Raw genomic sequence first — 21,907 nt, 5'->3', positions numbered from 1 at the left:
GTAAGTAAATAAATAAATAAATAAATAAATAAATAAATAAATAAATAAAATACAGCAAGCAATAAAAATTATATGAAGTCTTTTTCAAAATGTCTATTGTGTCATAGATAATGACAAGCAGGTTGCAACTATAGCATAGGTGTGCTGGAAAGAAGGAAGATTCACACCTCAGAGGAGTGGTGCAGGGCACTATGAGACTTTCCCACACCACTCAGAATGGTATACAATTGAAAACTCATGAGTTGTTTATTTCTGGAACTTTCCATTTAATGCTTTCAGAACACAGGATGACCAGACAATCAGGTGGAAATTGAAAACAGAGATAAGGGGGAACTACTGCAAGGTTAAGAAATTAGTGGAAAGAGATACAGATCTTACCTGGGAATAGTTCCTTGTCACTAAGAAGAGGAGCCTCCCAAAGACTTGGGTCATTTTAGGGAAGCCCCAAACAACGCAGCTGGAAGCCATTCGAGGTTGTAGGACAGTAAGGAGAGGTAGAAATAAGGGCAGACATGAGATGGGTAGACTCAAGACAGAGATGGCCTTTGTGTCATATGTGTAAATGGTGTTTCACCCCATGGGGATAGGAAGCCACTCAGAGACCTAACGCTGTAGCCCTACTATTGCACTTGCCCGGTAGACAGAACCTGTGGAGTCCTCTGCTGGGCAACATTGAAACAGACGAATTCATAATGCATAGCGCTCGAGTCTCAGACTGATCTGTTCAGTTGGCAGTCTCTTGACCACCGCAAAGTTGTTTACTTATCCATACCATAATAATGGCTTCTCTTCTTTCACAGCAGTTCTAAGTTACTCTGAAACAATGCATTTGGATTCGTTTAGCAAAATGAAAGTGATATGTGGATGGTTTGGGTCCGGCTATGCTGAGAGTATTTACATCATGGGAACCCACAAATACTGAAAATCAAGTCTTCTGCCCACGCCCACTCCCACAGCCAGCACACACTACAATGGGATACTCACATTAACACCAAAGAGAAAGGCAGGGAGACTTACTGTTCCCCTAATGAAGGAGGAGCCCCTTCTATTTTTTGAGTGACAGTGACCTCTTTTACACACCTTAGGTTCAGAAGGTCTTCCCATGTGCCCAGAATGTGGAGAGAAGAGAACAGGGGGCCTTCACGATGCTTGGGCCCACCTGCCACAGGTGTTCTTGGGCACACAAGCTGTGCCAAGGGCCTCTTGCTCCTAGTGGGGCTGGGCTGGCTATTCAAAGCTCGATGTGTCCAGTGTTGAGCTTCAACCATTTTGCCTTATTTTCTGCTCCAGTTTTTGGGATCAAGTCACGTCACTGGGCAATAAAGAGGCTGAGCCTCCTGTGTTATCATTGACAGTGTCAGGTTCCAGGTGGCCAGTGAAACTCCTGAAAGAGGGAGCCTTTTTCCAGTTGCAGAGGTCATGCGAAGACCCCAGCACTGGCACGAAGTAGGCACCAATGTCTGGGGAATGACTGAATGAGCAGTCAAGGCAGTGGTGCAACCCAGGCTTTGAGGAAGTAACACAGCACCCTAAGCAGCTGGATCTGATCCTAAGCTACTAAATCTCTTCAACAAGCTTCCAGGCCAGAGTCCTGGTCTGGAATAGATTCACCAGGAGCGTAAATTATAACAAGAACAAGAGAGTCTGTTGACTTACAACCGGCAAGCTTGCTAGAAAAGACCAGTTGGAGGATCCTGATGTGGGAAGTGGGGGATTAGTTCCTTGCTGCAGGTTTTGTTAGGAAGTTACTTTTGGATTTTAGAATTTGGCTGTGAATGGGGTGGGAAGGAAACATTCCCTTCTGCAAGGTGAATCCACTGGATATGTATTCTATATTACCTAGGCATTTTTGAAGTGGCCAAATTTTCTGCAAGCATACTTAAGTGTACAGAGGCAGCTGGGAGGCCTATTTTTGTCACTGTTTCCTAAGAGTTTCCTGCATTTAAACCCAAAGACCCTGAATCCACTTAGAGCTGGACAGACAGGTCATGGTAGAGGCAGCTGGCAGAAGGCTGGACTTGGAAGCCACACATCTGTTCTGACAAGTGCATCTCTTTGAGAGAAAAGTGCTTAGACTTTCCAAACTTTCCTTTTCAGTGTAATAGACAAAATAATCATGCTTTCCTAGGATGTTGTGTAGATTCTGCAAGGAAATACTCAACATAGTGTCTTGTACATAGTAGATGTCTTATTTTCCTTTATAGGAATGTAATTTTCCTATTGTTTTGGGTTTTTATTTTGGCATTTTTAAAGCAAGTTAATTGGAAGACCAACTATATGTAAAACCTTCCCCATTTCTACTGTCACCCCACAAGTACCTCCCTGGTCAAGCAGTACTATCTGACAGGGAGCTCCAGATTTATGCTTGATTGGCCCCCATACTGATGACCTGCGTTTGTGTGGTAGTCTAGGCTAACCCGAAATGCTGGCCTTGTTTGTGGCAGGAGATGGGGGAGCAACCCTGGCCTCTGGCCCTTGTCAGATTTGAGTTAACGGGAAGTCAGTGTCTACACAGAGCTCCCGATTTTAGGAGGCTGACTGGAACCCACAGTATATAGCAGCTGGCAGGCTGAATCCAGGTAACCTGATGTCCAGGAAAGCAGAAGAGTCATGGTACTAGAAAGTAGTATGTCTATACATGACTGTCATCCTGGCTGAGCCTCCTCATCCCCTCTCCCCATCTCCTTGCTCCTGCCTGTGCCCCCGCCGTGGTCTGTTCTCAACAAGCAGCCAAAGTGGTCTTCATCAAATCCCATCTCATCCCATTCTGCTTCTGTTCTACAGGATCTTGCCCTCCCCCCACCTTACCTCGAAGCCCTCTTTCCTGTATTCACCCCTGTTTCTCCAGCTTCCTATGCCACCTGGTTCCTCAGCGGCCCGGCACACCTAGTTTTCCCTTACACCTCATGTTCTTTGGCTCATTCTCTCATTTCCTTCAGGTCTCTGAGCACATCGCACCTTCTCCCTAGACCAGCCCTGGCTGCCCTCACCCTTCACACATTCCTGCTCCCTTCTTTGCTCTCCCCTTTCCTTACAGCTCTGGATACAGTATAACATATAATTTATTTATTATGCTCATGTCTATACCTTAGCCTCAGAGATCAGATTGGTCATTCATCAAGGTGCATTGAGTTCAAATTCCATTCTGCCATTAGCCTGTCAGTTTCCTCATCTGTAAAATAGCAATAATTAAATGCTCAGCTAGTATTCCATAAGCTCCAGTGCGATGAAGCACAAAGGCTAGAGGGGACTTTCAGAGTTCTGGTTCTTACACAACTGTAGAGAGGATTAAATGTGTTCAACAAGTGGTGGCATGAAAATCGAATTATCTAGGTGCTTAAGACTGACCTGGTATAATAATCCACTCAGAACCAAGTCAAAGAAAACTTTGAAGTTACTGGAAGAGAAACACTTCAAGACATTGGCATAGGCGATGATTTCCAGAATAAGAGTCCAGTAGTTAAGGGAACAAAAGCAAGACCTGACAAAAGGGATCACATCAAAGTAAAGAGTTTCTACACAACAAAGGAAACAAGAGTGAAGAGACAGATGCAGAGCATGAGGCTGTCTTCATCAGCTGTTTATCTGATAGAGCATTAACATACAGAACACATAAAAGATTAAAAACCTTCACAGAACAAACAGAAAAAGAAATGGGTAAGTGGTCAGAGCACATTCTCCAAAGAAGCAGTATGAATTACCAATATTACATGAAAAAAGTCCCATGTCTTTAGCCATCAGGAAAAGACCAAGCAAAACTTCATCCTTTCTCACCTCAGTCAGAATGGCTCTGAAGAAGAGTGTGTGTGTCAGATGCTGGCAAGGCTGAGAACAAGGGACCCTTCCTCTAAGAAGGCACATTAGTGCACCAACTGCAGAAAACAGCATGGAGATTGCTCAAAAATGTAAACAGAATACCCTCGGATTCCACTCCTGGGTATATGCCCAAAGGAAATGAAATTGTTAGGGTTTGAGAATCGAGAAGAAGTCCCACAGATACCCAAAAAGATTATACAAAAGTTTATTTAAGAATTTAAAGAGAAAAAAGATAATAACCAAATGGTGGCTAGTCGGGCACAGACTTCACGAGCCAAATATGGAGTCTGGCCCCTAACAATAGCAGGCAGGAGCTTTTATTGGGGCACTCCAGAGAAACCCGCACGCGCCAAGCCTTTTTTAAAATAATTGGATGTCCCCATATCTTGTGTACAGGGAAAGTCTTGATTGGTAGGGGCTGTCTTCAGGGCACTGGAATGTGCTGACTAATATCTTTTAGAGTCAGAAGTTTTTGTTCATACCTTATAAGGCTTTTACATGTACAATATGCCTGAGCTTGTCTGGGCTTGTCTAAAGAAGCTAAGCAAAATGCAGTCAGGGCATTCTGACTCTTCAAAATCAGCATACAAAAGACACACCTATATATCAGTGCTTACTGTGGCACTCTTCACAACAGCCAAGAAACGGAATCAGCCTAAGTTCCTGTCAAGAAGTGAAAAGGTCAAGAAACTATGTTACAGACACACAATAAAGCATTATTCATTTGTACAGAAGAATTATATCATGTCACTTGCAGGAAAATAAATAGAATCAGAGGGCATCATATTAAGGAAAATAAGTCACACACAGACAAGTGTTGCATATTTTCTTTTATATAGAAACTTACATGGAAATCATCAAACCATGATATATGTATTATGGAAATGTCATAGCAGAATCCTTTAGTATGCACAATTAATGTGTGTTAGTAATTAATATGTGTCAGTAATTATAATTGAAAAATAAGATTGTGTACAGAAACATGCACAGCATATAATACACCCGAAAGAGAACTTGGTGGATATCCGTTGCTCATTATAAAGCTCTCCAATGTGCCATTTTAGTGCACAGAAGACCAAACTAGACTCTCTTTCTCACACATGTACACAAGCTAAGCTGTGGCAAGAGTTTTGAGGAAGAGGTCTGGGTGAATTTCAGAAGGATCTAAGAGCCTCCTAAAAAAATGAAAATCATAATATATACATTGTATAACTTTTATCAGATTCTCAAATGATGTTCTTGATCCATAAACATCTTAAACCTTTCTAACACTCCATAATGTGTCCAGTTTATGTTTCCTGAAACAAAGATTTGAAATGGAAACTCCTAGAAGAGGATTGACTCCGGGGATCAAGATGGCTTTTGTCTGGCTTTGGCCTTGATCCCCTTGGCTTCTGGGTGGTGAGAGGAAAGCCCGGTCATTTTCATTGGAATCCCTGAAATCTAGAGGCTTCTTCCAGGCAGATGCAACCACCCCTGAGGTGGCTAGGATGACGGAGCAGGAAGTGCAATGGCAGATGTTGGAAGGGCTTCATTAATCTCCAGTGAGCCTGGATCACAGAGGCCAGAGCCCTGGGCACTCAATGTTGGGAAGCCTATGAACATGTTATGGAAAAATCAAAGACCAACAGCCGAAGTCAGGTGAGGAGAGAAAGTTTAATTTGATGCTTGCGGGACTGACCCCATGGATAAGAATCAGATTCCTTGTTCAAATTGTGGAGGGTTTTTATATCATTTGTGAAGAATGTAAGCAAAAGGTACACAGCCTATACATGGTAATTAGATAAGATAACATACGGAGGCAAAGGTTACAGAATGTGAAGGTTTTGGAAAACAAAGGCTTCCATCCTGGGCAACCACAGGGGCTGGGGAGAATACTCCTGCTCCCCTCCCCCATACCTATCTCTTGTCTCAAAGTTTTCCCTCCTCCAAAGTTCTTAATTACCATCAAATTGCAAAAACTTTTAGCCATAATAAACAGGGCTGTCCAAAAGGGAGATGATTTGCTGTTATTATTGTTAATATTATTAACAGTAAGGCTGCTAGCTCACTTGGACCCATGCTATTTCCAGCTCTGTAGCATTTCATCCAACTCCCCACATTCTGTCTTCATGTCCATGTATCATTCTATGAAGGCATTTCTTTGGATTTCTTGTATCTCTTGCATCAAGAGAGAAAAGCTAGATGGACCGGAAGGAAAGCATACTCTGTCTTCTCACTCCCGCCTGCCTCTGCCACTGCCATGGTCTGATCTCGATGACCAGCCCACATGGTTTTCATCAAATCCAATTCCATCCCATCCCTGCTCTGCCTCTGAGCTCACAGGGAGTCCCCATTCTGTTCAGCATGGAAGTCAAAATCTTTGTGTCGAACCATTTTGTTCTCCCTTACATAAACATGCACACAAGAATTTCTGTTTAACCTGTGGTCTTTCCTCTCCTTTAGGAGAGAAAGAACATTCATTGTGGCAAAAGTAAGAAAATCAATTGTTGTAGTGATACAGAGGGAGGTGGGACCCCTTTCAGCGTTGTCAGTCTCATTCATGAAAGAACTTAGGAATGGACTCAAGTGAAAGCTTTAGGACAACTTTATTAGAATTTAAAGAAAATTCCTCAGGGCAGGCAAGCTGTGAATCTCAGAATCGGCCTTCAGGAGGAGAATGGAGGGGGAGAAGGAAAAAACAAACACACAAACAACAATTAAACCGTGCTGGTTTAGAACAAACATGGAGGATAGACACATGGCAGACTAGTAGCCACATGGCAGGGAGTTTTAAATAAAGATTTGAAAAATCCAAAATGTTGGGACAGCCCAAAGCATTAAGGGAAGCATGATTAGAAAGGAGATAAAGAGGAAAAGGAAAGGTTATGCTTTTCTGAAGAATTCAGAGAAATGGTTAAGACTTACAGAACTACACATCTGGGGCTGGGTCCATAAACACTGCACCAAGGGGCTGGGTGCTGGGCAGAAAAAGGTCACCTTCTCATTAACACACTTAGTATTCTGCCTGTCTCTGTGGCTTGACTTAAAGTGAACCTGCTTTCCTAGGGGTGGCCATGTGACCATGTGATTGACCAGACAAGACTGGAAAGTTGGGCTCCACCTGCTACTATAGTAGTGGTAGAAGTTTTCTTGGGTGAGTGGTATGCAGAGTTTTTGGAAATCCAGGTCTCCTACCTTTGCTTCCAGGGTTTCATTCACAGACCCCATGTTTGTGTATTCTCTGTGTTGCTGGAAACCCTGGGGAAGAGTGTTACCTCCCTGTGGAAGCCGTGCAGTCCACTTACCCTGGGGTCTTTTGTGCAATCATGGCTGTGCTGTGGTTTTCTGAGGCTGGGGATCTATTTGCAGAGCCTCAAAGGAATGACAGAAATGGTCTCCCTAGCAAGAGCTGCGTGTGCCTTCTTGTTTGAGCATTGTCACTGGCTGCAGTTAGAGCCTTGGCTAGTTGTTGCCTGTGCTTTATCTCCTCACTCGTGTTTAGAAAGCTGTTTAAAAATGGCTTGAAGTCATTACAAGGTCAGAGCACTGTGGTTAGGACTTGGGTAATCAAGACATACAGATTGAGCTTGTCGGCTTATATCAAAAATGTCTGCTTCTGAGAGCACCAGTGTTCTGTAAGTCAGTGACAGGATGTGGTTCAAATCCAGTTCTCTATGACCTTGAGCCAGTTACTGAAAGTTTCAGTGTGAGATTAGGCTTGTAGAAAGGGGAGTACACTCACTGTACCTGTAATAAAAGTGGCTTGCAATTGTTACCACAGCTGTTGGTATCACCATTAGTGTTTATCATAGAATTTATACTTGAGGACGGACAGATTGGGAGGTGCCCTCTGAATGTCATCCAGGGCTAAACCTGCCCTTTCAGTAACAGTGGAGGCTCTGTCCACACAGTGCCTTTTAGAGCTACATTTTGACAACTGCCCAATTACCCAGATAGCCAAAAGATGTGTTAGCCATGGGTCCCAATGCATTATTGATGTTAGCATTGCGCAGTTGTTGTCTGCTGAGAACAGGAAAGGTATTCTCTCCCTTTCATGTCTTTGGATGCAAGCCAAGCTGCAGTCCAGCCTGTCTTCAAAGGTAAAGAGAATGAATCACATCTGCTGTTCCCCTAGGCTTCCTCACAGCTTCTCCTCTGAACCCTTTGTCTCTCCTCTGCAGGATTTCATGGGTGATTAAAGACAGGCAAGTGTACTCCACTGGAGTGAGGTCAGAGCTGGTGGGACAAAGAGGGATTTTCCTCTACTATGCAAACACCTGGCAATGTCACTGCAGAGCCTCTGGGAGCACTAGCAATTGCACTTGCTGCTGGGGAAAGCTCCCTCTGATGGGATATTGACTTGGTGCCATGGTTAAGCAACAGCTAGGACCAATGAGGCCTCAGAGCAGCCCAGGGTTCCAGTCACCTGGGCAGACATACCCTGTACCCTGCTGATTAGAAAAGATGGTCTGAATGGTTGCAAAAAATGCCAGAAAGGGGCCTCAGCCAGAGATCTGTTTTAGGAAGAGTAAAATGCCATGGCCTGAGAGTAGCCTAGAGCTGAGAACCCAGCACTGGGCGCTCTACAGAGCAAGCACTGATAAGCTCTCATTTAAGCACCTACTTAATTGGTTTAAAAGAAAAAAATCCAGTCATTTCCAGAAGAAGCCTTTATGCATTGCAATACCCTACAGCTTCAGGAGCAAGTTTTCCTTCCTTTTTTCTTTCTGATTTATGATGCCTTCACTAGTAGTGGCTTCAAGAACTTCTAGTAATTGTGGAAGGCAGGATAACACTGCTAATCAAATGTGCAACAGAGTCAATGATGCAAATTTCCCTGCCAATATTCTGGCCCAGCACATTTTCAGTTTGATGAAAAGCTTGTTTCTAAAAGCCACACTCATCAAGTAAAGCTCCTGAGGTCAGAGTTGTACATGACTAGTGCTTTGTCAACAAATCTTTATTGAGTTTGATTTTTTTCTATGACCAGGTGCAGGGGTTTGACAAAAATTGTGTGTTAAAATTTCCTCTCTGTACAACTAGTTGCAGCATGTTGTCAGAGACAAGATGAATCCTGCAATTAATGATTAGGAAATGTGGTCAGAAGTCCCTGGTAACAGCAGCGGCCTTAGGAATTGCTTTGATTGGAAATGGCAGAACTGATTACTGACGGGCTGAGTACATGGGGCATTTACGACAGATGGGCCTGACTGCCACATCGGTAGGATGCAGGGCTCTTCTGCAGGTGCTGTTTGGTTAGTTTGTTTTTGTTTTTGTTTTTTTTTGTTTGTTTTGTTTTTGTGACGCAGTATCCTTGTAGCTCCAGCTGGTCTGGAACCTACTATGTAGACCAGACTGGTCTTGATCACACGGAGATCTACCTGCTTCTGCTGAGTGCTGGGACTAAAGGTGTGTGCCACCATGCCTGACTTTGCTGTGTTATTTCAATGTGTGACAAGGGGGACTTGTTTTCACAAATGTTTCTTGTACTGGGGTTGGGGATGGGAAGCATTAAAGGAAAATGTTCTTGATTCAGGGCTTCCTTTGCTTTGCCCATTGGAGAAGAATGATTTCTGGCCTTCACTAACTTGATTGGAGCTTGTTAAATAATGAACACCTTCCCTTCTGTACTTTAGGTAAGACCCCTAAGTGCCTCCTAAAGACTTTATTTCCCCCCATGCACTGCATAGCTGTTTGTGTCCAAGGCCTCCCTGGTCTCAGGGTGATAGTGGTGGTTAACAAACAATTTGAAAGCCTGTAGCTAAAATTCACTTTGCGTGCAAATTACTTTTAAACTGCACCCATAAGTTTTCATCTTTCCCCACAAATCAAGTCCCAACCCCTGCTTATGAGGACGGTTTCGTATCTCAGAGGTAGAAATATTCACACACACCAACTTCTGATGGATCTGTCAGTCTGTATGTGTTGGGGGTTATGGATACTCAAGGTACCTACTAGGTCTTATTTATTGACAAGTATCTGTTAAAAGCATGCAGGTAGAAGGAACTCATGAATCTTATTCTTTCATTCCCCTGGGTCTTAGAAATCCTTTCACTTCTAAGAATCCCAGGGTCTAGCATGGACCATTGTATGTCCCGAAGACAATTTTGAAAAAATTCCCAAGAATATTCCCCTTGTGTGCTGAGTCACAGGAAGCCTGCATTTACCTGCAGGGCATGGGGACTGATCATTTCTTGCTAGATAGCTGAACATGACCTCTTTCTGCCTGAAGGTGACTCTGGGCTGTACCTGCTCCTTACCTTTCTCTGGGTAACCCCCTATCAACCTCAGGATTCAACTCCTTTGTTTCCACACCTCTCATGTGCCAATCTGAACCTGAAATGAAACCTTTGCTAAATTTCAGAGTCATCCTCTGAGAGGCCCCTGGGGGAATGGGATGGACAGGCCATTCATGACAATACTATGAGGTGACCACAGGTGAATAGATTTTTAGGCCTGTGCTTAAGACTCTTCCCTGGCCCCCACCTGCTGGCCCTTTGCCACATCCCTCCACACATAGCTCCAGAGATCATCAAACGCCTCTTGCTCCAGGACTTTGGGGCATGTTGCACTCTCCTGTCAGAAAGATGGTCTTCCTATTTGTTACTTGGCCAGCTCCTTCTCCTTTAAGCTTTCCCTGCATGGTACTTGTTCATGGGACCATCTTTGACCTCCTGGGTAGATTAAAGAGGGCTTTAAAACTGCGACCTATTCCTTCATCAAGGAGTGAGGTGTGCTTTTCCTCCCAGTGTATCAGAGCTAGCCCTGTGATTGCTCCAACCAACCAAATGCAGAAGAAGAAGGAATACTGTGCCACTTGGGAGTCTAGCCACTAAAGAGGCCTGATGGTCTCTGGCTCTTCCCTTTGGAACGCTTACTATTGATGTCCAGCTGCTAGGTAAGGAAGCCTAAGCTAGCCACATGGTAACAGCACACAGAGTAAGTATGCAAGGTGGGGAAGAGAAAAGGGGGGAGAGAGGGAAAAGGACAGAGAGGGGCGGGGGAGAGAGAAAGAACTTCCAGTTGTCTTAACCAAGGTGCCATATATGATGGTGTAACTACACTGGGTATTATACCCACTAAATAATACTGAATATTATACTTCAAGACACTAAATTTTGGGTCATTATACAGCAATACACAGCTGAAATACCACCCTGTTCACAAACAGGCCCATTCCCGTTATTCTTTGTACTGTGCTGTCTAATTCCTGGTTAGCATTCTTCTCTTTACAATGATGTAGCTGTTGTCTTTTGTTTTGCTTACTAGCTATTAGTCCAAGTAGATTGAAACTCTGTGGCATGGAATTGGAGCATTTTTGCTGACCACTGACTACCTAGCATTATAGAATGCATGGCAGAGGATAAGCACTGAGCAAATGTTTGTTGAATGAATGAATGAATTTAAAACATCGCAGCATTTGTTTATAAGCTCTTTCCCCCAGATACAGAGGTAAGAATCTATAAATCTTTACCTGTAGTGGGTTTTTCAAAGTGATTGAAAACCCCTCTCATCTTTCTCTGCAAACCACAATCCTAGTTTTCCTGGACTACACCTGATCAATGACTCTGTTTTCCCACTGGCAGGAGCATAGGCAGCTGTCGAATTTAGCAGGGCAGTCCTGGCTGCCTACAGCCTCAACCCCACTGTGCCCGTTGCAGCAACTCTTCCTTACTGTGTGCCACATGCATCTCACGTTCCTGCAATCTCTGCTCTTGAGTTTACTCATTCCCCACGAGGATCCTTCCTTCAGGAAGTCTTTTCCAATGACCCACATGTTTGGGGAACTTTATTCTTCTCACCTATCAGCAAGCCATTGACCCCAAGTCTTAGGTGTGGGTTGGGACATTGGCTTTCTGTCCCATTTTTACCACCCCACTGTCTTGTGAAGGTACCTAGCTTGTGGAACTAGGGACTCGGGCAAAGGGTTGACCTAGATCCTTGTGGCAGCTCTAAGATTTTCCGTATTCAGACTTGATTCACAGCCTTATGAAGAACAACTGGCTGATTTATACACATTTGGACCAGAATTCAGCTGACTGTAGCATCAGCACTTTTACATGAACAAAAATTTCAATTTCATTAGTGCAGCCAAGCTAATTCTGCTGGCTTAGCAGTGTATTCCAAGAGGTGGGATGGCCACAGAGCCGGGAGTTGGGAAATCTGCACAATCACACTGCCCGCCAGGAACTGGAGGATTATTATAGGCCAGCCCCCAAGGGAAGCCAGGACTTTAGGGGCCTTGGAGGAGATAGTGTCATAAGGGACTCATTCAGTGTTGAGGGGACAGTGTGGATTACATACAATGCCTGATGAGTTTTTAATCAAGAGACACAATTATTGATACATCCAATATCTAAATAGCAAAAGGTCCTTAGATTTACCTTGGGTGTGCTCTGCCCTGCCAGTTTATTCTATGGTTTTCCAGTTTCCTTCCCTGGAATCCTGTTGGATGCTGAGAGGAAGAAACTACTTATTTACAAGAGCCTCAATGTTCAAGGCATTGGTTGTGCATTAATTTTATTCCTCATGACAGCCCTTTACAGGAGGAATTGTAGAAGTCAGAATGCTTTGTTAATGACCAAACTACGACTCAAACCAGTTTAAGTGAAAAAAAAAATCAGTATGAAGGTATTATCTGGTTCCTGTAACTTCAAAGTCCACATATAGTTCTGGCTTCAGCATGGCAGGATCAAGGGTCTCAAAAGGCCTTCATGTTTTGTTTTCCTTGTCTGTCTGTTTCTCTATGATGATTCCATTTTCCACGTGGTAGGCAGGGCTAAGACAACCTCAAGCCTACATCGTGTCTCAAAGAAAGAGAACCTTACTTTTTCCTTGAGTAACCACATCAAATCCTATAAGGAAGCTGTGCGGTCTGTTTGGTCATATGTCACCCCTGGATAACCCGTTTTTTCAGAAGAATGAAGCGTTTGACTCTGGTTGAATAGTCAAGGCTGTGTCTCCTGTAATCATATCCAGCATGGTGGATTCACATTTTCTGTAGCTGTTTTGGGATCATGAAAAAGCCTGGTTAGGGGCTGGAGAGATGACTCAGTGGTTAAGAGAACTGGCTGCTCTTGCAGAGGACCCGAGTTTGATTCTCAGCACCCACATGGTGGCTAACAACCATCTGCAACTCCAGTTCCAGGGGACCCAATGCTCTCTTCTGACCTCCGTGGGCATTGCATGACATTGGGTGCACTTAGATACATGCAGATAATATACTAATATACATAAAATAAAAATAATAAATCATTTTTTAAAGCCCATGTCAGCCTATAGTTTTTCTAGTCAGGGCACACGAGCACTGTACAGGAATCCAGACTTCACTAGCCCAACCTGGCCATGTTAAGAGAACAGAAGGTTCTTGTCTTAGGGACCCAGTGATTCACCTGTGCAGTATGGAAGGATCATGAACTTATTGGAGTAAGGGAAGGATCTTGTCGGATAGGGGAGAGTGTATGGTCACATGCTTGCCCTCCACACTGTCTCATTTTTTTTTTTTTTTTTTTGTTTTTTTAAAGGACAGAAGGGAAGAATTGCGATTGTTTTCCCCTCATAAAATATTGATACAACTTACAAATATTGTAAGTTGACATTGTGTTATTTGAAAGTGGACTTGGGGTGATTTGGTATTTTTGTGTTTGTGTGTGATCCCTGGATTATTTCTTCACCTTATTTTTTGAGATAAGGTCTTTCACTGATCATGGAGCTCGCTGATCTGGGAATACTGACTGGCAGGCAGCCCTTAAGATCCACTTGTCTCCAGGCCCCTCTCTTTCCCAGTGCTGGGCTTACAGGCAAATGTTGATGCAGCTGACGTTTCTTTTACATGGGTACTGGAGATTTGAATGCAGTGCCTCATGCTTATGTGTCAAGCACTTTACTGCCAAGGCATCTCCCTAGCCCCAACCCTGTGTCGTCTATCTCCTTTTCCCAGATACTCTGGATCACTTTCAGGCATGTGCTTATGCTGTTGGTGCTCAGAGACCCATTCAGAGGAGGGCTAGGCTGGGGCAGCTGCTGGGCTTAGTCAGATCACTGCCTCTTTACCTTGTTTTTCTAGTGGTGGCAATGCCTGGGACATAGTTCTCTCCAAATCCTAAGATCAAACAGAGAAGATGTCAGCGGGAACGTTCGTGTGATGGTGATTGCATAGCCCCTACCTGAAAGGGAAGCCACTGGGGAACAGCCTCTGGTATGGGGCTGGTTCACATCTGCTGTGGGTGGGTAGGAGGGGCTGTTTTGCCTGATGTTACTTCCAGCCACCAAAAATGTCTCCAGAATGTCCCCCTCAATAGATTCCTTTGGTGATGTCATTGCCAAGGTGTGAAAATGGGTCAAGGGCACAGGCTGGCTTCAGGAGGCCAAAGCAAGCAGGCATGAAAGATCTAGAAGATTCTGTCCCTGGGGGAAGTCCCTTTTCTGATTATAAATCCTTTGCATGACCCTCCCTCCTTTCTTAGCCAAACATCTTGTTTGTATCTGGTAGCTGGAATCTTCTAATGGAGCCCTGGTTGTCATTTACTCCGTGGCTGTTAGATGGAAGTTCCTTGAAGCTGAGCTCAGTTCAGGATGCATGAGGCACTTTCAGGGTACCCTGCACGTGTAAGCTGACTAAACCCTAAACAAAGATTTCTTAGAACCACCCTTGGCTTCCTAACATCTTCACGAGAGAATCCAGGCTTCTTGACTGCAAGGGGCTGGCTGACCCTTCCAGTCACTAGCAATACATGTGTAGTCAAGCCACACAAAGCTACTCATGGATTTTCTGAGTGCCTCAACCTCTTCCCATGTTCCCATGATTTCCATGATTTGACCTCTTTATGGAGTCAGCTGCCTTCTGTGAAATCACTTCAGCCACCTTCAAGATCCAGGTAAAATATTATCTATACTATACAGCCCTCTATTTTCCCTGTGTTAGTGAGCCCCCTCATCTGGGCTCCTGAAACAGCCCTATATTCTCTGGTATGAAACTTTTACTAATCTTTTTATATGTCTGCGGGAGATGAACTAGCATGAGGAACACAACGTGAGTTTTGTCTTCTGGCCTGGGTCTTCACTTATTGGCTGCCTGCCTTTCCAAAAGCTGTCAGAGCCTTTTCTGTGTCAGTGGGCGTAATGAAGCTACGCAGAAGGGATTTTATTGGCTTGTATTCATTGTATATACTACTGGGTTTCAAAAGGACATTTTCATGTTTCATGTTATCTTTTTTTTCTTTCTGCTATCTAGACCAGGATGACCTCCATCTCATAGAGCTCTGCCTGCCTCTGTCTCCAGAATGCTGAGATTAAAGGTGTACACCACCATGCCGGCTTCATGTATCATTTGACCAGTTCACTTCCACTCCCTACTTCTCTCTATCCCTACCTCTTAGCTCCCTTCATTTCCCTAGACAGTTTTTCTTATACTTCCATATCATATAGATATTCACGATTTTATGTTTCTATGTAAAGTTTAGAATGCATAAATGAGAGACAATTTGATATTTGCCTGTGTGAATCTGACTTATTCACTTGATATGATAATCTTCAGTTACATCCACTTTGCTGAAAATAACATATTTTTGATTTTTTAAGGCTGAATAAAATTCCAGTGTGTATATAAATCACATTTTTTATCTGTTCCTCTAGTGATGGGCACTTAGGTTGGTCCCCTAACTTAGCAATAATAGTAGTGCTGCAGGAAGCAGGGCTGTACAGATACCTGTGTGATGTGTTGAACGGAGAGCCTTTCAGGTAAATACTCAGAAATGGTACAGCTGAATCCCACAGTAATTAATTTTTTGAGGCACCTCCATACTGATTTCTATAGTGGCTGGACTAATTTACATTCCTGCCAGAGATATATAAGGATTCTCAATTCCTTTTCATCCTCCCAGGATTTGTTGTTGTTTTCTTAATAACTGCCGCTCTGACTGTGGTGAGATGGAATTTCAATGTAGTTTTAATTTTATACAGAAGCTGGTTTGTAAGGACCAAGTGAACCAACCTGTGATCTGCTCAATATGCTTCTTGGTACATGATAACTAAATAATTGGTACTTATGATTAGGATATCTGAACAATGAAGGAGACCTGAGGGTCATTCCTTATGCCTGTACAGTTTAGTTTTTCAGCTGTCAAATACTCTCAGCTTCTCTTTGAACTCTGCTTCAGCCAGAGAGCTAGTAGCTTTCTAATGTTTTATGGCACTTAATGCTTATAGTAAAGACTTTGTTAGGCTAGGTTAGTGTATGAATACTTGGGGGAACTGTTTCAGATTGTTGGTTGGATGCATATATATGCATACATGTGTGTATGTGTATGTATACATATTTGTATATGTATGCTTGTATAAATGTATTTAGTAATGTTTGATCATGTGGTTTTCTAAAGAGTTTGACTAAAAAGCTGAGTTTGGATGTCATAATGGAAACTAACTTCCAATGCAAAGTTGTGAGTGACTTTGTGGTTTCTATACCTTTTGTTTCTGGGTCAGTTTGCATCTATTTATTTTCATCTTTTAATGCCAATGGAAGCTGTGGTTTGCAGTGTTGCTACAACTGTAAAGTGTCTCCCATCTTGCTGGCTACAGAGAACAAAACTTGAATAGCAGAAAAACATGGTGAACTGAAAATAGTATATTTTGTTGACAGAAGAAAAACTTAGTTCATAATGTGCCTTAGAGAAAACTGTGGATTAGGAGCAAGGAGTTCTAAGTTGTTTTGTGGCAGGTTGGCTTCAGTTTTCGCATCTATAACGTGGAGCATTAGGTGCTGGGAGAGAAGGGAGACAGAGCTGGACAGAGTCCCTGAGAACTCGGGGCTCAGCGCTCCTATTCAACAAGAGTGACTCTAGCCTCATGCTTTGAAATTGAGGCCTGAATTGAACTCTCTTACGACATTATTTGAAATACAATATTCTGTTGCTTAAAAAACTTTGAAAATCATGACATTAAATTATCTTTCAGGGCTGGGCTTGGTGGCACACATCTTTAATCCCAGCACTCGGGAGGCAGAGGCAGGCTGATCTCTGTGAGTTCAAGGCCAGCCCGGTCTACATAGTAAGTTTTAGGACAGTTGGGGCTACAGGGAGACCCTGTCTCAAAACAAAAACAAAAACAAAAAATTACCTTTCAGGACCATTCCAGCTTCAAAAATCATCATTGCCTTAAATAAAGGAAAATTATATATTTTGACTAACATTCTAATATATATTTAGTTTTTAAAATATCTAACAGGACACAAGTTAGAAAGTTTTAGAAACTTTTTAATGTTTGTCCTTTTTGTCTTTTCTCTCTTATTTGTTAGATTCTAACGAATAGCTGTTCCTTTTTCTTCCCAAACTGACTTTCTTCAACTTAGAAAAAACCAGTAACATACGGCTTTGTTTTCCCAACACTCTCACCCCACGATTCCAAAAGATCATAAAGTGGAATGGATATAGGAAATATTTTTGCCTAAATTTGTCACTTTGCACACATAGAAAATGAGATTATGTGAGGGCAGCACGTTTGTACAGGGTGAGATGATGCCCTAATTCCAGTCCTGTTTGCTTCTAGTTCGATTCACGTTCTGAAGCAGGTGTGATGATATCTGACCAACAGCTGTATATGAGGTGAGGAACGCTTAGCACAGTGCGTTGACCAGGAGGATGCGTCCCCCATGCACTCGCTGTTGCTATGGTCAATCCATTTCTGTGTTTGGACAGCAGTCTGCTCAAGGTGCACGTGCTAAGTGGAAGTACCACACCTTGGTCTTCTACCCCAAAACAAGTCACCAAATTCTTTTCCTTTTGGCGTATCATTTCTCCAAGTCTTGTTCCCCGCTGGGCGACATTGTGTAAGTAACCGGTCCAGATAAGTGACTTCCACACTAATGTAGCTGCTACTTAATATTACCTTTGTGTGATAGTGATGCTTTAGCTCCATGAAGATTTACTTCCTCAGTGCTTTTAAGGACTGACTGCTGGAGTGATTTTAAGTAAGTGGCACTGAGGGACAAGTTGTTTCTGATCAACTATGTCTCATCTGGAGGCACTGGGTATCTTTGCCAGACTGTGTGGGACCAGCCATGCTGGTCAGTTGTTGCAAGGTGAATGCTTGTTACCCAGTGGACCAGCATGCAGATGTTAGAGGCCATCCTTTTATTCCTCTGCCAAAGTCACATGAATGAAACTTTCTTTGACCAGTGAGAAGCTGTCCTCACCTTTAAGCTGATCTTTAATTCCAGGTATTTCCCTCCCACTAACCTGGTCTCAATCTGCTAGCTAGTGCATTGTGTTATTGACATTGAGACATTGTGCATGACCCAGGGAGACACCAAGGGGTGAGGTGCCTGCTGTCTGTAAGGCGACACTCTGCCAACATCAACAGCTGCCTAGCCAGTACCCAGTAGGGACCTGGGAGGGCTGTGGCATTATTTGAATTAACTCTTGTGTTGGAATATTGTGTGTGTGAGAGAGAAGGGGGGGAGAGAGAGAGGGAGAGAGAGAGAGAGGAGAAAGGGAGAGAGAGAAAAGAGAGACTATCTCACTAGGAAAGAAAATTCAGGTAAGAAGTGAAGAGACAACTTAAAGTTAATTGATAAGGACAGGACTTTAAATGTTGGAAGAAAATTCTGTATTTGAATCATCAAAATATTTGAAGAACAAATATTAACACAAAGGAAATTAAATTAATCTGCTAGCCATAAAAAAGAGCCTAAGGCCATAAGAGAACAAGAGAGAGAGAGAGAGAGAGAGAGAGAGAGAGAGAGAGAGAGAATCCCTTTGGTAAGAGAACACCAGGGTGAATCTCCAGACTTCCTTTCCTTGGGGTGCCCTGTTCTTTATGAATGGCAGAGGCCGCCTGCAGGGCGGGGGCAGAGCTGATGCCCTGCAGACAGTGGTGCCCCTCCCCTCCTTCCACTGCCCAGGTGCCAGCCCATTCGCAACCCAGGCGCCCATAGATGACTTCCCTCTTGCCAGGTTTCTGGCAGCAGAGCTGCTGGTATATGGGAGGCACTAGGGCTGGGCAGAGCGAGGGGCAAGGGCGGAGCCGGGTAGGGTTAGAGGTCCCGCGGCTCATCTTGGTCTGCAGAGCAGGCTCATCCCCTTCCTCCAGGATCCTGGGCTCCTCACTTTCTCCCTCCTCCCCCCGCCAGCTCTCGCCTCTGAATCCTTCAGTGGCGGCCACACAGTAGCTCCGCGCCTTTGTTTAAGGGGAGTCTGAATAGACCCGCGGTGCTTCCTCCAGGCCGGTACAGTCCCCCTGGAGCCGCATCTGGGGTCATGGCCGGTTTCCGCCGTTGCCTCCCGGGCGCACCTGGGGCCGGAGTCGCCTGTGATCCCAGTTCCCTCTAAGCAAGTCGGGGCTGCAGGGAAAGACACGCACCCTCTGTGGGATCCTGGGCTGGACCCAGACGGGAGGAGGCTGGACCAGGACAGAGGAGGAGGCTGGACCAGGACAGGGGAAGAGGCTGGCAGGGGACCGCACAAGCTCCGCCTGGCCCCCAGCGCGAACCCGCAGCTATGGAGTCGCCAACCAAGGAGATTGAAGAATTCGAGAGCAACTCTCTGAAATACCTCCAACCCGAGCAGATCGAGAAGATCTGGCTTCGACTCCGAGGGCTGTAAGTAAACCTATTGACTTCTTTTGCCCCGTTTCTCCCTCCCATCCTTATCTCACTACACAACAGTCACTTTTTACCCCCTTTATTGCATGGCCCTTTGAACTCAGCCTTAGAAGTCCCACAACTGCTTCTCTGTAAAATAAGGTCACTGCTCCCCACCTTCCAACCCAGGAGGGGTGCCTGGCTACTAAGGATGTTTTGTTGTTTCCAAACCATGTTTTCTTTGCGAAGAAGATAGAAGCCCCTTAAACGAGTCACTTGTAGTAACAAGTATCAAGTAGGTGTTTTGGTCCATTTGTCCAAGGGAGAAACGTTTGGAGGACCTTGGGGAGGGACTTTTAATACATTTTCTCTGTAAACTGCTTGCAAGCATGTTGGTGATCATCCAAAGACCTACTCTCTGCTCAGGTTCAGAACCCTCTTGCTTAAACTTCTGCCCCTCCCTAGCTCAGCCGAGTTTCTGGTGTTAGGAGCCTTTCAGGCAACATATCCTTGCTAGAGGGGTCGGATATTTTGGAGAAAGTGGAGGTTAGAAGCAACATCGGAGGAGTTTCCCAACATTGGGTTAGCACAAAAGGACATCTGTCCTTAATGTAGTGGCCAGAATTCTGGTTGGGCTGATGGGAAGAGAGTTCTGAATTTCAGCTGCCTCATTGGGTTCTTTTGGCTGTGGTTACTGAAGAGAGAAGTGACCTCAAAGTAGAGGGTCTTTTTTCCGAAACATTTGTAGTCTGTGAGTGAGGCTGTCCCCTCAGCCTGGAGCTGGAGTGCTTGCCCCTCACTGACCACAAAGCTCTGTGTGCTATCACAACAGCTAGATGGCTATTTCAGATATTTGACATCAGCAATCCAGTGCAATTAAAAAAAGTTTTCCTCCAAATGTTCTGCAGGTATTCTACACTTAGAGGCACAATGAGGGGAATTACTGTTTTTGAAAACGCCCAAGCACGCACACATGTTCAAGAAGCAAAACAAGTAGGAAAGGCACTGATCTCATCTAAGGAAAGACCTATGCCCCATTTCTAAGGGGAAGCAATGAAATCGTATATGTTTCTTTAAGGGATCCCTCTTCACGGGTGCACTTTATAAAGCATTCTATCAGGAATGGGAAGTGAGCTTCATTGCCACTGATTTCATGGGACACTGTGCCAAAGAATTTGGAATTTGATTTTTGATTTGCGTGGTTGACGTGAGTGGAGACTGTAAACTCCCTTGGAAAGCTTGTCTCTGGCTGGCAGGCTCTTCTGACAGCTTAGTGACTGTAGTACAGCAACTTTCAGACCATGTTTACAGTACGCTCATGTTCAGTGTTGTCAGTGATACACTTCATTATACTGTGTCACACACAGAATGTTTGTTGTGTCCACAAAACCTGTGTCTGAGGTGTGCAGGATGACGCTGTAGTCAATCTGGGGTCCTTGCTTTCTGGCCAGGGGGACTGGTTGCACACTCAACACAAACACTTCCCCAGCTGCTGTACCAGCTAAACCACCCACAACGTCATTCAGGCTAGAGACAGCATTTGGCCAGATTAGCGCAGCCAAGGTGGGAGCTTGTGTGAGAAAGCATTTGGCGTTGACACCACACTGTCTTCTAGCTTTCTCTGCCCACACTTTTACAGTCTGATTGTGATCGAGCCACAGTTGGATCCCAGGTGCCTTTGTACATGAAAGGTGTGAGCTGTTTTTTCTCCCAGTATATGTTTTTGAAGTCCTTCCTCTATCCTTCTTAAGGAAGCACTATGCCCAACAGCAATCCCTTGAGCACTTTAGCTCTACTTTATAATTTGAAAATGATGTATTATTTATTATTGTAATGTGCTTTTTTTTTTAACCACTATGACTCTGCTACTGTTCTTCCTACCATGTTTACGTTATTCATTTATCCACTTATTTCAACCAAGCAGCAACGTTGGAACAGTTGCTAAGGACAGTGGTAACAAAAGCACATTCTAATTCCTACAACGTGGAATAACACTTCAGTGACCTGGAAAATAGAACTCTTAGGAGATGGAAGGTGTGTGTATTTGTTCATATGACAGATTACCATCAACAGGAAGGAAGCTGCTTTCTTCCAACATTTTAGAAAGAGCCAGTAACCATGAATGGGTTTTCACATCAATGTATTACCATGACCCTCTTACAGACAGGGCTTTATAAGTGACCGCAGATGGTTAGAGATGTAGTTAGACGGGCCTGAGAGCCCTGTGGGTTTTAGACTAGTTAGTGCTCTTTCATCTCCTTCTTGCCACTCTCTCTATTTGATTTTTGGTTGAAATTGTCTCCTTCATGAGGATATAAGACTCACAAGGACACATACTTTGTGTGTCTTGCCCTTGTACCTCCAGGGCCTATTACCTGGGTTAGGTGCTCAATCAATAGGGAAGGATAAAATAAAGACTATGATGTAAACTTTTTAATAAGCAAAATTAAGACAAATATGTACTGCACTCAGCTTATCAGCATAGCTGGAAACAGGTTTAATTAGCATCATTGTCTAAACTTGGGTCAGAACTCT

General features: G+C 44.0%; 1 protein-coding gene across 10 annotated transcripts in view; it reads left to right on the top strand.

The window, feature by feature from the left end:
• The window catches only part of Pde1c (phosphodiesterase 1C), a 554,512-nt gene that overhangs the window by 206,781 nt on the left and 325,824 nt on the right, over positions 1 to 21,907 (top strand). For 2 of the 10 annotated variants that reach the window (XM_029560852.1, XM_029560853.1), the window contains exon 1: positions 18,928 to 19,390. The exons of 5 other annotated variants lie outside the window; for them this stretch is intronic. In XM_029560852.1, the coding sequence (XP_029416712.1) occupies positions 19,290 to 19,390 (101 nt within the window). In that variant the 5' untranslated portion in view covers positions 18,928 to 19,289. Of the gene's footprint in view, positions 1 to 18,891; positions 19,391 to 21,907 lie in introns of those variants that run through there. 3 more of the 10 variants (XM_029560855.1, XM_029560851.1, XM_029560854.1) reach the window with 3 other exon arrangements.

This window comes from Nannospalax galili, unplaced genomic scaffold, assembly GCF_000622305.1.
Source record: "Nannospalax galili isolate Female #2095 unplaced genomic scaffold, S.galili_v1.0 scaffold132, whole genome shotgun sequence".
In the NCBI taxonomy this organism is placed as follows: domain Eukaryota; kingdom Metazoa; phylum Chordata; class Mammalia; order Rodentia; family Spalacidae; genus Nannospalax; species Nannospalax galili.
Note: the sequence above shows the minus strand (reverse complement) of the source record. Positions and strands in the feature narration are given on the sequence as shown.